At 46.4% G+C, this 17837-nt stretch overlaps 1 protein-coding gene across 1 annotated transcript in view; it reads right to left on the bottom strand.

The window, feature by feature from the left end:
* LOC143986909 (uncharacterized) overlaps positions 1-17377 on the bottom strand; it is a 130011-nt gene extending 112634 nt beyond the window's left edge. The window contains exons 1-8 of the mRNA XM_077485317.1: positions 17331-17377; positions 14759-15098; positions 14545-14642; positions 14228-14455; positions 14014-14148; positions 13728-13934; positions 6651-6792; positions 4125-5356 (exon numbers count right to left, since the gene is read on the bottom strand). Of these exons, the coding sequence (XP_077341443.1) occupies positions 4125-5356; positions 6651-6792; positions 13728-13934; positions 14014-14148; positions 14228-14455; positions 14545-14642; positions 14759-14843 (2127 nt within the window). The 5' untranslated portion in view covers positions 14844-15098; positions 17331-17377. The remainder of the gene's footprint in view (positions 1-4124; positions 5357-6650; positions 6793-13727; positions 13935-14013; positions 14149-14227; positions 14456-14544; positions 14643-14758; positions 15099-17330) is intronic.
* Between the last annotated feature and the right edge of the window lie 460 nt (positions 17378-17837).

Raw genomic sequence — 17837 nt, 5'->3', positions numbered from 1 at the left:
CAATATGTATGTCGGGACTATAAACAGGCCAGTAGCCAATAGCTTTCGTCTCTTAATTTATTCTCAGCATGCGTGGCACTTTGTGCGTCGGATTTGTCTACACACGATCGGAATTTAAATAATTGGATTTTGTTGTTGGAAAATTTTAGATCCAGCTCTCAAACTTTGTGTGTAGGGAACTCCGATGGAAAAAGTCCGATGGAGCCCACACACCCAATCAGAATTTCACACTTTTTCTGACGTAAAATCTGACCGTGGGTACAGGGCATAAGAGTGATCTGGGTGGCTGTATAGCTGCCTGATCCCATTTATATTGCAAGCAGCACGGCCCCCGCAGTGTGGTTCCTGGGCTCTCTTGTTCCTCTTGGGATCCCAAGACCACACCCAGCGGCTTCAGGAGGCCAAGTGGGAGGGGACTGGTGACGTCCATCCCCCAATCTCCTCTGAATGAAGCCGGCAGTCCTCAGCTCTGAGTGTTTCCCTTTCCTGAGCCGTCATTCCCCGGATGACACCACTAAAGCCCCGTACACACGAGCGGACTTTTCGACATCCAAACTCCGACGGACTGAGTCCGGCAGACTATCCGATCGTGTGTGGGCTGCAACGGACTTTAGCGAAGCTAAAGTCTGACGGACTTTAGAAATGAAGCATGCTTTAAATTTTCCCGACGGAACTCCGCCGGACCCGGTCCCTTCGAAAAATTCGCTCGTGTGTGTGCTACTCCGACGGACTAAAACCGACGCTAGGGCAGCTATTGGCTACTGTCTATGAACTTCCTACGTCGAATCCAGTCGTACGTCATCACGTTCGACTCCGTCGGAGTTTGGTGTGATGGTGTGTGGCCAAGTCCGTTCGGTCGAAAAGTCCGCCAGAACTCCGTCGGAACTCCAGCGGAATTCCGGCGGAACTCCTTTGGAGGTCTGTCAGACTTAATCCCTCTCGTGTGTACGGGGCATAAGGAAGCATCTACCAGAGCGCCATCTGTGCATTGGAGGGTAGAGGAGACATTGGAGGTCTAATACACCCCTCATGTCTCATAAAGAGGACCTGTCACCTGCCCAATGATATCACATGGGGGGGGGTTTATTAACTTCTTGTGATAGCAATAAAGTGAAATAAGAAAAAAAAATAATTGTAATAAAATTTATTTAAAAAATTAAAATGATGAAAAAAATGTATATAAAAACATGAAAAGTAACCCCCATTGCCCCGCACATACCTGTAAACGCACCCATACTGTATATATGTGTATGTAAAGCGTGATTGCACCGCACATGTGAGGGATCTCCACGAATGTCGGAGTGAGAGTAATAATTCTACCACCAGAGATCACACTTATCTCTAAAATGATGAGCAGGAAAGCGCCTCCTATGGAGATTTTTAGGTACTGCAGTATTTTGCCATGTCACCGGCACACACAATGTTATTACTTGACATGTTTGGTATCTATTTACTCAGCACAACCTCATCTTTTATATTTTACCTTAAAATTGTGTATAATGTGTGTGTGTGTTCCCACCCATGAAAGTGGGGGGCATATAGTTCCGGTGAGTGGTGCCCAGAGGGGTGACACAAGCACTAAGTGGTGTATATATAAAGGGAATGGAGCGATTTCATATTCACATCACTCTGCTGTGGTCACACTCTAATCATTAGAGCTCCCCCTAGCTGCAGCCTGGTAATAACATTGCTAGGAGGTCTATTCATTTATCTGCTACATACTTCCCATCTTTATATAAACATCTCCTGACATTTAGGAGTCTAGTTATAAATAATTTACATAGCGATCTGCCCGGTGACAATGCATGCACATTCCTTCTGTGTGAATGGGGGTATTGAAGGAAATAAGAGATCTGCTGGGCTGGTTGAAACTTTTCCATCAAATGAAAATAAACAATGTTACATTTGTTCATTAGATGGCCATAACTTCTATGATTCTTAGCGCCATCTTATGGCCAAATGCAAATTTTCAGGTTTAAATCAATGGTTGGTTTAATATTGTTGCTTTGATTAATTTATACCCTTCAGTGTGTTCTGTACTCACCAGTGTATGAGGATGATCTCAGTTATCTGTATGAAGACATGTCTGGTGAAGAAAACTAAGGGGGTCTACTTGACAAGTATTCACCCAAATTCTGTCCATAATGTAGCAAAGTGATTTCCTATGATGGTCAGCTCCATCTAGTGACCATAATGGGGTATTTTTCGTGACATACCTCCATCAGTAAAAAAAATATCACAATACTGCATTATGACCACTAGATGGAGCCAAGGAAATCAGTGTATGAAATAATATACATCCAATATTCATCACAGCCGGGTGAATGCCGCTCACATTAAAATTTTTATTTTTTTTAATATAAAAAATGAGGAAGATTTGGCTACTATTAATGTACCACATCCAATATACTGTATATATCATTTCAGAAAAGAAACTTGTATGTCGAACTTTATTGGTACAAAAAAGGGCAAACACATAAATAACATAACATATAAATCTTTATTACAAATAGTAAAATTTTGTGTTAAAACCACATGGGAACAAATCCATCAAACATTAGGCCATATAGATTCATAATGACTCATTTAGCTTTGCCAAATTGTCCAAGAGGTTGACGCGTTTCACATCAATAAGCTTCTTCAGGACCTTTTATGCCTTGTCAGCAAAGAAAATCATCCTAACTAAAAAACCATACAGAATACAAATACATAGCAATCTCATCATTTTATAACATCATAAATTATCATCTGTGCCACTTACACAACGCTTGGGGGACATAGCAAGGAGACGGCGATAAATGGCGGGGTCAAAGTAGTTTACACAGTCAGCTGGTCATGAGTTATGATAATAGACATGTGCATGAAAAAACATTTTTTTTTACTTGTACAAAATAAAAGTTACACCCAAGCACATAAAATGAAGTTAGTCACCATTTCACAGGCGCACACAAATTTAAAGTTTGACATGTTGGGTATCTATTTACTTGGCTTTTATATTGTAAAAAATAAATGGTTAACTTTTTGCGTTTTTCTGCCCCCTAAGATTAAGATAAGTGTGTTTTTTACCAAAAAAGTGTGTTTCCTAGACTTTTGCACTAATATTATGTGACATAAAAATATGGAACTACTGTCATGTTATTCTCCATGGTGTCTGCTTTCAAATAATATATAATGTTTTGGGGTTTTTAGATAATCTTCAGGCCTAAAATTATTTTTCATATGTGGGCAAAAAACACAAAAACGGCTCTGGCAGTGAAAGAGTTAAAGGAAATGTTCACCTTCGGGAAGATGTTACATGTTCCTGTTCCTGCAGTGGCTCAGTGATCTGAGTCCTCTGTGTGACAGCAGTGCGGGGAGAAGTTCCCTGTACCGGCTGTCACTTTATGAAAAGAGCGCGGCCGTGCCATTCATTCACAGAGTTCTGTCCTTTGCCGATGTCGGCTTGTGAGCTCTCTGGTAGATGATTGGTTCTTCCTGTCACTGTAACTGCCATCCCGTATAATGTACAGGCAGACAGATTACACGGACAGTCTGCAGGAGTCCTGCATAGCACCAGCCATCACCCCATCATGGCTGCAATGCTTTCCAGGCTCCTAAAAAAATTATTGTAAATTCAAAGATTTTTACCTGCAGAAAATTTGAATTTATTATTTTTTATAAAAGGTGAACTTTTCCGTTAACAGAGCGGACACCGGAGTGTGATTTGTCTGCTCAGCATGCGCTTGTACTGAGCACCTAAGTTAAAAAATACCCCGACATTCCTAAAAGCACCTCAGATTTATATACGGTTTTGGTTAAAATTATCTTTTATTTTATCAGGACAAGGAGATTGTCATAAGAGACATATAGATGAGCCCCCGATTCAGTCCCTTGGATAAGTCATTTTTAAAAGAATGTCCACACCCCTGGAACTGTTTTATGATGAAGATCAGCCATGGAGTATATCTGAGGTGTATATCAGGGTGTGCTTCTTCCCCACATGAGACCTGTGATGTCCAGCAACATTCATATAGAAGACATTTCCCGCACTCAAGGCACTAATACACCTCGAGGGTTGTGTGGGATCCCTGATGTACAGGAAGACAGGACTTCAGTGAGGAACATTTCCCTCACTCAGGACAGGAATACGGCTTCTCCCCCGTGTGAGATCTCTGATGTCTGGAAAGATCAGACTTCACTGAAAAACATTTCCCGCACTCAAGGCAGGAATACCGCTTCTCCCCCGTGTGAGATCTCTGATGTGTGGAAACATAGGATTTCCTTGAAAAACATTTCCCGCACTCAGGACAGGAATACGGCTTCTCTCCTGTGTGAGATCTCTGATGTCTGTAAAGATTGGACTTCACTGAAAAACATTTCCCGCAATCAGGACAGGAATACGACTTCTCACCCGTGTGAGATCTCTGATGTCTGTAAAGATGGGATTTCCTTGAAAAATATTTCCCACACTCAGGACAGGAATACGGCTTCTCCCCTGTGTGAGATCTCTGATGTGAGGAAAGACTGGATTTCCTTGAAAAACATTTCCCACACTCAGGACAGAAAAACGGCTTCTCCCCTGTGTGAGATCTCTGATGTGTGGAAAGAAGGGATTTCCTTGAAAAACATTTCCCACACTCAGGACAGGAATACGGCTTCTCCCCTGTGTGAGATCGCTGATGTGTGGAAAGAAGGGATTTCCTTGAAAAACATTTCCCACACTCAGGACAGGAATACGGCTTCTCCCCTGTGTGAGATCTCTGATGTATGGAAAGATCGCACGCCTGTGAAAAACATTTCCCACACTCAGGACAGGAATACGGCTTCTCCCCCGTGTGAGATCTCTGATGTATGGAAAGATCGCACGCCTGTGAAAAACATTTCCCGCACTCAGGACAGGAATACGGCTTCTCCCCTGTGTGAGATCTATTATGTGTGGAAAGATAGGATTTCCTTGAAAAATATTTCCCACACTCAGGACAGGAATACGGCTTCTCCCCTGTGTGAGATCGCTGATGTGTGGAAAGATTGGACTTCACTGAAAAACATTTCCCACACTCAGGACAGGAATACGGCTTCTCCCCGGTGTGAGATCTGTTATGCCTATTAAGTCTGGATTTTGAAGGGAAACACTTCCCGCACTCAGTACAGGAAAATCTCTTCTCTGTTGGAAGGACGGCCCCGTCCCGCACAGTCTGAAGTTCCTCAGGATAAGAGGAATACGATGGTCCATCTACACTGTGTGGTGCCGGATGGACATTTGAGGTAGTCGGGTTTTCTCCTGGACTATACTGTGTGATGTCCTCATCTTCTACTTTACAGTCTGGAGACAAAGTGAGACAATCCTCTGAGGTTTTCCTCAACTCCCGTCCATCTACTAAAATAGAAATACAAAGATTATTACTAGACATCAGCTGATTGGTTCCCCTAAACCAGGACTCCGCCCACATCAGGCAGCTTTGTCTCTGAGGATCTTACAATTCCCCCCTCAAGGTAACTAGTAAATGGGTCCTCTGATCTCCTACCAGATCATTTCTTTATTCATGGACCTTAGTCAGAGAGGGAGGAAACAACAAGAACTGTCTTCTATAGGAGTGACAGTGATGAGGGGATTATAGGACGAGTGTCCCCTCCCCCTCTATCACTCATTGCCATCTTCCCAACACAAGAAGTCCTGCACTTCCTTATTTAGTCCATGATTTAGTCATGAATAACAGCGGGGCTGAGCCCCACCAGAGGTCAGAGAGTGAGGATGGGGGGAGAACAACCAAGATGAACACTGGACTGATCCTGAAGACCCCCATCATTGGGTTATTGACTCCTCCCCCATTATCACTTTCTGTTTGATGAAGTTAAGAAATTATTATGAACACGTAAAAGTCTGTGCTCCAATCACATCATCCGATATAAAATGTCCAGCTGGTAGGAAATGGGTGTAACAAAAGAGAATACATATTATGTGTATATATAGCAGTGGGGGAAGGGGAGAGAGCAGAAGTCAGGACTATGTAATGAACAACATATTGTATAAGATACAACAGATAGGACTATATAGTATCAGAATGATGTAATGTACAACATAGAGTATATAGTGCAGGGGTCAGGAGTATGTAATGTAGAATATAAAGTATACAGTGTAAGGGTCAGGACTCATAATATTGGTATTCAGTAATCAGTGGAAGATGAAATGATTACATGAGACAAGTTGCAGAGGTCCCACACCGCTGCCTCCCATCTCCTGAGACTGCACTCAGTGACTTGGGTCTGAGACTATACAGACATATCCCTCCACCCGGCACAGCCAGCAGACAACACAACAAGTAATCCTGGTGGGATTGTTCTGTCAGAGATTTTGTCATACCCGGGTATGGGGCAGAAGACCCAAATCACATACCCCAGGTGCCTAGATCTAGTAACATCTATGGGGAAAATGAACATTTTGCTGCCAGCTGATCCCCAGAATCTCCATAAATCCAGTCTAGATACATAAATTGTGTCGGCAGCACAGAGAAGGAAGATTATCGGAGAGAAATCCAGAAATACAGGACGGGGAACACAGCTCAGGAAAGTGACCAGGGGATTACAGGCTGATATCACCCAGCCCCCGCCCTACTCTGGACCAATCAGTGAGCAGTATGGGTGGAGGAATGGATTTAGTGTTAATGACCCACCTGTGCTGATCTCTGTAGGAGTGTCCTCCTCTATAAATGTCCCCGTTATTCCATCCTCCTCCATAGACTGCTGATCATCCCTCACATACCTCTCTTCTTCTTCTGATTTCACCTCAAATTCTATATCCATTGGATCTCCACTCTAAACCAAGAAAATGAGAGAGAATATCGTCTGTAAGATAATTGGATTTTTTGTACTCACCGTAAAATCCTTTTCTCTCGAATCCCCCGACCAGCACAGCTCCTCTCTGTAACAAATGGGTTGTTAGCTTTATCACTAGGAGAATACTAGGCATAGTTGTAATACAACACTCAGAACTCTTAGTTCCACCCAGGGAGGCGGTCCCTTGGTTAACAACCCTCCCATCTGCAGACAGACCTCAGTACGTCAACAAGCAGTATAACATAAAGATAAAAGGAGGGGCGGGTGCTTGTCGGTCGGTCAATTACAGAGAAAAGGATTTTACGGCGAGTACAAAAAACAACAGTGCGTGGAAAAACCACCACAAAAAACAGGGTATCCTCAACAGGAGCGATCACCCAAAACCGCACCAAACTGCGGAAGTAATGCAACAGTGAATTAACATAACAGTACTGTGTTTTTATCCAAAAACCAGGAAAAACAGAAAATATATATTACATATTCAATTGAAACTACACGACCGCCTGCAAAACTTTGCGACCTTGTAGAACTTGGTAAAAGTGTGGACAGGTGACCAGGTCGCCACTTTACACACCTGAGCAGCGGACGCTTGGTGTCGGAAGGCCCAAGGAGTTCCGATTGCCCTTGTGGAGTGGGCCGTGACCAAAAAGGGGGGCACCTGCCCCCCTTTAAGGTCGTAGGCTTGTATTACAATCTGTCTGAACCACCTGGAAATGGTGGTTGACGAGACTGCCATGCCTTTCTTTTGACCAGCCACCCAAACAAACAGTGAGTCTGACTTCCGAAAGAGCCGTGGCAGACAAATACACCTTAAAAGCCCGAACCACATCCAGAGCATAAGGGGCCACCTCCTTAGGGTGCTTCAGTTTAGGACACAGAGATGGCAATACAATGTCCTCATTGATATGAAAAGCCGAGACCACTTTCGGTAGAAAAGACGGTTGCGAACGCAACACCACCTTATCCTTGTGGATAACCAGATACAGTGACTTGCAAGACAAGGCCGCCAGTTCCGAAACCCTCCTGGCCGATGTGATGGCCACTAAGAAGACCACTTTCTGGGAAAGAGTCAACAGGGGAATCTCCCTGATGTTTTCAAATGGCAGTTTTTGAAGCACCGACAACACCAGGTTCGGATCCCAAGGGGGTAAAGGTGGATGCACCAGAGGGACTACATGTCGTACCCCCTGAATGAAGGTACTCACTAAAGAGTGCAATGCCAGGGGTCGTTGAAAAAAAGACAGCTAAGGCTGGAATTTGCCCTTTGATGGTGCTTAATGCCAATCTCTGGTCTACTCCTTGCTGGAGAAACAGCAGGATCCTGGATATGGAAAATGAGTGCAGATGCCATCCTTTCTCCTCACACATGGAGATGTAGGCCTTCCAGGTACGATGGTATATCTTCCGAGAAGATTTCTGTGCTCTCAATATAGTTGGAATCACCGAGTCTGACAGACCCCAGTTCCTCAACACCTGGCTCTCAATAGCCATGCCGTTAAAGCCAGCGATGGTAAAGCAGGATGGAGAATCGGACCTTGAGACAGAAGGTCCTCTCGCAACGGCAGTCACCAGGGAGCGTCTGCCACCAGACGCACCAGGTCTGCGTACCAGGGACGCTGAGGCCAATCTGGGGCAACCAGTAATACTGGTATATGGTCAATACGACGAAACGCGTCAGGGTGGGAGTGCACGATAGCAGCATAGAGAGACTGACAGGAGGGAGGAAAGACGCACAGTTAAAACCGTGAGCTATTGTAAAGCTACAACTTGTAATGGCTGATGTTAACGTATCTTCCTGTACCTGACTGTTGCAAAGAACTATGCATGGTGGATGAACCAATGTTTTTAAAGAATTGTTGTTTGTGAGTGCAAAATATTTTATTTAAATAAATAGTGTTTTTATGAGACAGAGTTACGCTATGTGTGTTTCCTGTAATTGCTCTTTTCCGAGATCTTGAACCACCTGAGGCTCATGAAGAGGATGAGATCCAGCCGATGAGGAGTGATATCTGGAGGCTCATGTAACCAGGCAGATCTGGTAAGAATAAAACTAAAGGGGGTTGTTTTAAGCGTAGAATTACCCCCCCAGCAATTTGGGAACACTGCATCTTTATTGTTGGAGATCCAGTCACGTTAAGGAAGGATTATATTGCGCATCCCCTATGGACTGTGATAGAGAACTCTGTTTCAGTTTTGCTTTCCAGGCTTTCTATGAGCTGTGATAGACAATTTTGTTCTTCTCTTATTGGGACGATTTCGAGTATATAGTATAAACTGGACATATGGACATATGGATAGTTATTATGGATATCAGCAATTTTGCATGATTCATTCGGATTAATTGGAACATATACTTATGTTTTACGAAAAATAAGAGATTGCACCCGAATAACTTTTCTTTTATAGAGTGATATGCGCTGTTTCTTCTATGGGTGAATTGATTTATTCGTTTGCCTTATGAATGTTTTTTAGATGTTTGTAGTGGTTTTGTTTTTGTTCAAAACCTTTTAATACAGCTGCTAACATTCCACAGCTCCCAGTCAGGAAGCTCATCATCCGGTGCAAGCGCTTTTTTTGCTTGGTTAACGGGCGGGGGTTATCTTTAGCAAAGTTGTTCAGAATACTGGTATCCCCTCGACTTCCACTCTGCGAAGCAGACGTGGCAACAGTTTCAGTGGAGGAAAGGCGTAGATCAGCTGGTACTGACCCCACGGAGCCACCAGCGCGTCTGACGCCTCGGCCCACGGATCTCTTGTCCTGGACACGAATCTTGGCACCTTCCAATTGAGACGGGAGGCCAGCAGATCCACGTCTGGTGTGCCCCACTTCAGGCACAGCAGCCTGAATATCTCCGGATGCAATGCCCATTCTCCTGGGTCCAGCATCTGTCGAATCAGATAGTCCGTCTGCCAGTTCTCCACTCCCGGGATGTAAATGGCTGACAGGGCCGGTACGTTATGCTCTGCCCACCAAAGTATGTGAGCGACCTCCGGTGTCGCGGCTGAGCTTCTTGTTCCCCCTTGGTGATTGACGTATGCCACAGCCGTGGTGTTGTCTGACTGTATCCTGATCGGATGCCCTTGAAGTCTCATCTGTCATGTGTAGAGGCACAGCCTGATCGCTCTCAATTCGAGCAGATTGATCGGCAACTCGGATTCTTCCGTCAACCAGAGGCCCTGAGCCGACTGAACCCCCATCACTCCACCCCAACCGGATAGACTGGTGTCCGTTGTGATCACCGTCCATTTCAGAGGAAGGAACGATTTTCCGGACTGAATGACCGGGGACCTCAACCACCAGATCAGTGAGTCTCTGACTGACTGGCTCACCTGTCGATCCAGGGACAACTGAGATTTGTCTCATTTTGTCAAAATCTCCTTCTGCAGCACTCTGGTGTGGAACTGGGAATAAGATACTGTCTCGAAGGAGGCTACCATGAGCCCCAGGACTTGCATGCAAAAGCGGGGCTATGACCATTTGCGGTTCATCAGCAGTTTTAACGCGGATCTGAAAGTCTGCAATTTGTCTGAAGGTAGAAAAACTCTCGCTTCCCTGGAGTCCAACAGCAAGCCTGAGTACTCCAGACACTGGATCGGCACAATCACCGACTTTTTGAGGTTCAACAGCCACCCAAATTCTTGCAGGGTCTACATGGTAATCGCCACATCCTCCCCTAATTCTGAGGCGGAAGATGCCCTCAGGAGGAGATCGACTAGGTATCCCACGATTACAATCCCACGTTGTCACAGCAACGCCACAACTGGAGCCAGTACCTTGGTAAAGACTCGGGGGGCTGATGCCAGACCAAAAGGAAGAGCCACAAACTGGTAGTGGGCTTCCCCGACTGCAAATTGCAGAAACTTCTGATAGCGAAGGCATATGGGTATGTGCAGGTATGCATCCTGGATGTCTAAGGACGCCAGGGAGTCCCCTTGATGGAGAGCAGCGAGAGAGAACCGATTCCATTCTGAACCTCTGCACTTTCACAAAGTGATTGAGGGCTTTGGATTGGACGTACCCCTTCCTTCTTGGGAACCACAAACAGATTTGTGTAGAATCCCTGGAAGCATTCCGAGTCCAGAATCGGTACAATCACCCCGCGATTCAACAATTCCCTTACCACTCCCAACAGGGCCTCCCGGCGAACCGGGGATACGGGTATGCTGGAGGGGAAGAATCTGTTTGGCGGCCAAGAGAGAAACTATATTGTAGCCTATGGAAATCAGATCGCAGACCCATTGGTCGAATAACCGGGAGGACCACCGGGCTGCAAACTCCCAAAGGCGACCCTCCACCCGAGACATGGGTGGGGGTAAACCTTCATGTGGTTCCAGGGACGTTTTTGACCGTCCGTGGGCGTCCTGTCGGGCTGGGAACGGTTTGTCGAAGCTCCGGCCGGACGAAAAAGCCTCTTGTGAGCGGAAAAAGAGGGCCCTTGCCTACGGCATGGCTCCTTAGCCTTCCTGGCCTGTGGGAGTAGGGTACCCTTACCACCAGTGGCATTTATAATAATGTCATCCAATGAAGCTCCAAAGAGCCGGTTACCAATGAAGGGAAGATCTGTCAGGGCTTTTTTGGATGCCTGGTCAGCAGACCAGCATTTTAGCCAAATTAGGCGCCTCAGCACCACAGCTGACACTGAGGCCCTGGATAACAGAGGGAGAGTATCCAGGGCCGCATCACAGACATACTTAAGGCCTTGCACTAGTTGGTCTGCTAGTTCCATGCAGACATGGGAGGCGTTCTGCTCTCCCAATTGACGGTGCAAAAGTTTTGCCCACTCAGTCAGTGTCTGCAACACAAGTGCGGATGCCAGTACAGGTCGCATGGCTGACCCCACAACCGTAAACAAGGAATGAGCCCCTGCCTCGGCCTTCCTGTCTGTGGGATCCTTGAATGCAGGAGTCCCCTCAACCGGGATGGTGGTTACTTTATTTAACCTGGATACTGGGGGGTCCATGACTGGAGGAGCCAACCATTTTTTGAGAAGGCTTTCCTCAAAGGGGTAACGCACCGCCATGTATTTGGGGACCGAAAAGGTCAGTTGCGGCCAACCCCATTCCTTGTAAATGAACTTGTCAAAATAAGTCAGATACGGGAACACCTTAGGTGAATGTGCTGGCTTGCGGGACCCAAAAGGGACCGGTACATCAGCAAAGGGATCCGCTGGCTCTTGAATCTTCAGGGTATCACGCACATCTGTAATAAATGCTCCAACAAGCGCCTTGTCGCGCCCGAACCCAGGTGGGGACTCATTCTCACTATCCGAACAGTCCTGGTCAGCGTTGTCTGACAAGACAGAGCAAGGGGTCACCAGCCTCAGCGGGACCCGAGTTTGCGTCAGCGCTCTTCCCAGAGGACGCGGGGCAGGCCACTTTTTAGCACCTTTCTTCCCAAGCACCACCTCAATCTTGGCAACGAACGAATTAAGGACCGCTGTCAGGGTGTCCATGGGAACTGCGCAGTCCGCAGGTGACTCGGATGCAATTGCATGGATTTCGGAGGAAGAAACACCAGTTTCTGAAGCCACGCTGACCTTACCCGGTCTGCCACCCGAAGGGGACTTAGGACAGTGACAGTCCCACCCTCCTTGTTGACTGAGGGGCTCTAACCCGCCGGACTCGCCACCCTGAGGAGTTCTGCGCTGTTCACAAGTAGTGCCTGTAGACCCCGAGTGCTCCCAGGTGCAGAGGAAACAAAACCTGTGTTGGTGGCAGTTTGTCAGAATGATCGCTAAACGATCTGAAAAACGTGCTCAGGCTACAATAAAATGGCCACCAGCATCCAGTAAACAGACAGGGAACTGAGAGCACATGTAGCTGCTTCTGGAGAACACTGAAAACGTGCTCAGGCTTCTAGAAAATGGCCGCCAGTGTCCTGAATAGGAGAGCACTGGGAAAATAGCCGCTTGAAGCCCAGAAAGACATGCTGTCCTTGCTTACACCTAAAATGTCCGCCGGCCAGCTTCCATGAGGGACAGAGACAGAAATGTGACAGAGACACAGCGATGCACCGAAAACACAGCCAGACCCGCACAGGCACCTCCCGGAAACTTAACACACAGGATCCAGGACTCCACCAGCCAGCCAATCCCCTATACCAGGTGAGAGCCCTCAGGGATCTTACACACCACCGCTCAGCACCACATGCAGCACCCCCCTGTGAGGGGAAGATAGGGACAGGGGAGAGAAGAGAGGGAGGTGAGGGACCCCCCGTATCGACCTCCCAGGGAATGCCCAGCTGCTCAGCCCCACCGAGGCAGGGAGAGCTGTACTTACCAGTCCTGAAGAGCAGGGAGACATTCCATTGTAGAGCTACTCCTGATCAGTACAGGGTAGCTACTGGCCTCGGCATAGTGTGACGCAGACATCAGTAGCCCGGTCATATGTATGCCCCGGAGCATAAAAGCTCACGACCACCTCTGGAGCTGAGGTATGTCGTGGCCTGCCGAGCCGTAGCTGTGACCTATACACGCTCAATGGCTGGACTAGGGAGACTACAAGGATAAGGGTATCCAGCCTGTCACCCAGCCGGCTGTTGATAGTAGATCACAGGATCATTCATCTTGTGCAAAAAGCCAAGCTTCTGCTTAAAAAAAAAGCACGGACCGATGGGCCCGCAGGGTTCCTAGGTCCTTCTCCTTCACTAGGCAAAATAAAACTGATGCTGCTTTGCAGGGTAGAGGGTTGTAGCCCAAGGGACCACCCCCCTGGGCGGAACTGAGAGTTCTGAGTGTTGTGTTACAACTTTGCCTAGTATTCTCCTTTTGATAGGGCTAACAACCCATTTGTTACAGAGAGGAGCTGTGTCGGTCGATGAATATAAGAGAAATAAGATTTATTATTGCGACATCACATATAAAATCCACACATTATTTCTACAAGTCCATGTTCTAGATGCTCCGTCCCACCAACCTTGCAATAGTGAGGGATGGTGTGACCTTCCTGTGTGGAATCCCAGGAATACAGAGGACGGGGACATCTCTCTGGTGGGTTCCTGGTATTAGGTGGCTCCATCATATCCTTGTGTCCTTCTGAAAACTCCTCCATCACTCCATACTCCTCATCCTCCTCTTCATACTCTTCTTTAACATCAATATTATCATCCCCGAGGTTTTCACTCTGAATATATAATAAAACATTCATTGTAACAATCATGCTGTGTATAAATCAGAACTACCAATAATTGTCAATCATCTACCTGATGATGGTGGGGGATGGTGTACAGATCTTTGTGTTCTTTTAGAGACTCTGACTCCTCCGTCACTCCATCCTCATCATCCTCCTCTTTTATCTCTTCTTTAACCTCAACTTTAGAATCTCTCAGGTTTCCACTCTGAATATATAATAAAACATTCATTGTAACAATCATGCTGTGTATAAATCAGAACTACCAATAATTATCAATCATCTACCTGATGATGGTGGGGGATGGTGTGACCTTCCTGTGTGGAATCCCGGGAATACAGTGGACGGGGACATCTCTCTGGTGGGTTTCTGTAGCTGGATGACTCCACCATGGTGTCCTGGTACAGATCTTTGTGTTCTTTTAGAGACTCTGACTCCTCCATCACCCCATCCTCATCATCCTCCTCTTTTATCTCATCTTTAACCTCAACTTTAGGATCTCTCAGGTTTCCACTCTGAATATATAATAAAAATGACATCAATGGTAACAATGCAGATAATGTACAGATCCTAATGATAATATCAGTGATTGTTCCTCATCTACCTGATGATGGTGGGGGATGGTGTGACCTTCCTGTGTGGAATCCCGGGAATACAGAGGACGGGGACATCTCTCTGGTGGGTTCCCATTACTGGATCCATCTGTAGGAAACACACACACTGACTGAATACATTGTTTCTATGTGTTTATCAGATGATGGGGGATCTAGGTGGAGCCTCCGTACTGCTCTCTCCTTTACAATAAAGTCTCCTCTTACCCGGTGATGTGAGGGGCGGCTGATTGTCCATCATGACGTCCTTGTAGAGATCCTTGTGTCCTTCTAAATACTCCCACTCCTCCATGGAGAAATAGACAGTGACATCCTGACACCTTATAGGAACCTGACACACACAATGATACAGTCACCATCCAGACACATCCCTTGTCTGTTACTGGATAATGTCCCAGAATTCCCAGAATCCTCCTCACCTCTCCTCCATCATCTCTCTGGTGACTTCTAGAATCTTCTTTGTATTTCTCTATTCTATCAGGGAGGGAGGTGGAGGCAATGTGATGGTCATATGATCTCCAGACTTCACAGGAGGAAAACTCTAGATCTGAACACAAACAGAAAAATCAAATGATATTCCCAGAATCCTCCTCACCTCTCCATTCAGGGGTCCATTATATTAAAGCTCCACTTCAGAATGAGATATGATTTACCCACACAGGACCCCCACACTATGCAGGATAAAAGCTTGTAGCAGGTATTCAGATGTCATTACATACAATGCAGGACCAACAGTCCTACTTTTCTAGTGAGGATGCCAAGGATCCGCCCACATCCTAAGAGCATCAGAAAAAATGGAAGGAGCAGCTCAGAGACAAATGATAATATTGCTCAGCCAATGGGAGATGATCTCAGCATTACTTACATAATGAAGGAGATGAGGGGGGAGGGGAGGAAGTCACTTATGGTGACCATAGAGACATGGAAATTCAGCTGGTTCAGCAGGGATCGGTCACATTTCCATCCATGTGTGGTCACTGCCGGATAAAAGTCACTCCATCAGCGGCTGCAGCCAATAGCTTCATCACTGATGTGTGTATTCTGAGAGAGTAGGAGCGCCCCCCATTGTCAGAATACAATAGTGCAGCGGGGTGGATTCCCCCATCCCCCTCCAATGTGTGGATGGGGGAATCACTTCTGTTTTTTCCTCTCATCCCGCTGGATGAACGATAAAACTGAACCATGTATGGCCAGATTTGGAAGGAAGATATATTCCTCATCAACTGATCCCCTTGAAGGGGTTAATCTAGGTTTCCCCTCTATATATATATATATATATATATATATATATATACCTCTCCCATCCTCTGGAACTCGCTACCTCAACCTGTCCGGCTATTCCCTACTCTTGCTACCTTCAGGCGACCCCTGAAAACTCATCTCTTCAGAGAAACCGATCACGTCTCCAACTGATCTTTTATCACTTCCATCAGCTCATTCCCCACAGTTACAACCTTTTGTACCACCTGCCCCACCCTATTAGATTGTAAGCTCTTCTGAGCAGGGCCCTCTTAATCCTCTTATATTTTATTGTATTATTACTGTATTGTCTCCCTTTTATATTGTAAAGTGCTGCGTAAACTGTTGGCGCTAAATAAATCCTGTATAATAATAATAATATATGTGTGTATCATCATCTGCTGGAGATAAAAGACATCACAGTGACTATGGAGGAAGAGGACGGACATGACGGGGGTGTGATGAAGGAAGAGTGCAGAGAGAGAGCACACAGAGGCAAATCACCAGGAACCCGACACGTGGGGCGTTTATTGGGGGACTCGGGGTACAGGCAGGGGGAGAATTAGTCCACAGAACACACAATAGACACAGCAATGAAGAGTGATCCTCAGGGTGGTAATAGGGGACATCAAAGGGGACGTAGTCCACAGGGCAAACAGAAGGCACAGAAATGAAGAGTGCTCCTCAGGACAGCAAAGGGGTGATAGTCCACAGGGCAGAGCAGTGTTAGCACATAGGGTAGCAAGACAGTAGAATGAAAAATTCCACCAGATAATGTAACACCACACAGGTAGTCCACGTAGGATGGCCAGGGAAATGGGTCCGACTCAGGGACAGAGATCCAGGTCCAAAAAAGGGCAGAGATCAGGGCGTGATGGGTTAAATATAGGAAATGGCAGATATCAAGTCCAACAGGGGTAGGGCCTGGTAGCTGAAGAAGGGCAGGCAGGGTGAAGTCCAGAACAGGGCAGATATCCGGGCTGACAGGGGTAGGGGCTGGTAGCTGAAGAAGGGCAGGCAGGGTGAAGTCCATGGGCCCTTGGAGGGGGTTGGGAGGGTCTGACCACAGCTCAGCAGCACAGACAATACAGAACTATATGTCCAGGGTGCAGAGAGCAGCACCCAGTCCATACTGACCCATCAGACTCAGCAGTTCTAAGCACCTTCCAGTGAGGTCTGCAGCCATCAGCTCCTCTCTGTGTCCATCATGGAAGGCGACTCTCACCAGACTGACCCCCTTCTTTGTGTTGTGAATTCAGCCAGAGACCTCCCCTCAGATTCAGGTGGTGCCGAGGTGTCTGGCTCTATCCTGACACAATATACAATCATTTATGTGCTTCTTACTGAGGGAGCCTCATGTCCTCCCCCTGTGGGGACCCCGGAACTCACACTCCACATTATACCGATACACTGACTGCGTTATACATTGTATCCCGATTAGAGATTGTCCATTTTATAAAACTAAATACAAACATCTAATACTTCTGACCTTCACTAAAAGGGGGTTACTGGGTGTAAATAGAGAATACGATCTTATTACCTCCTCTGCTACTTCTTCCTGCAACGTCTCCTCTCTACTTCCTCCCAAATCACCTCTCACCGGGAACATCCTGTCTGTACCTGACATCACTTCCTGTCTTCCATAGAGACTTCCTGTCTGGGTAGTGGTGAGATCACCACCTTGTGGAGATCAGAGAAACTACAGCCCTGAGAAATGTCTCGTAGTGTGAACACGGCCTTGTGCTGTGTGTGTATGTACTGTATATCCTTATAGATGGGTCATCTCCACTCCCACCAAGCGGGATAGAAATATATTACTGCTGGGAGGGGGGGACATTTTGGCCCCTTTGATTTTGCAGTAAAATTGATGTCAGATTTAGTCATGTAGAACATCTGTTATATGGATACAAAGAGCCCCAGCCAAGAGTAAAGGGTGGAAATGGCTCCTGAGCCCCAGATTTGGGCAATTATGTCACCAATATAAATAGAATAAAACCTGTGCTATGTGTAACAACTCAAATACCTACAGAAATAACTTATACCGGAC

The sequence above is a fragment of the Lithobates pipiens genome, unplaced genomic scaffold (assembly GCF_037356315.1).
Source record: "Lithobates pipiens isolate NorthernLeopardFrog02 unplaced genomic scaffold, aLitPip1_a1.2 Scaffold_18, whole genome shotgun sequence".
NCBI lineage: Eukaryota > Metazoa > Chordata > Amphibia > Anura > Ranidae > Lithobates > Lithobates pipiens.
Note: the sequence above shows the minus strand (reverse complement) of the source record. Positions and strands in the feature narration are given on the sequence as shown.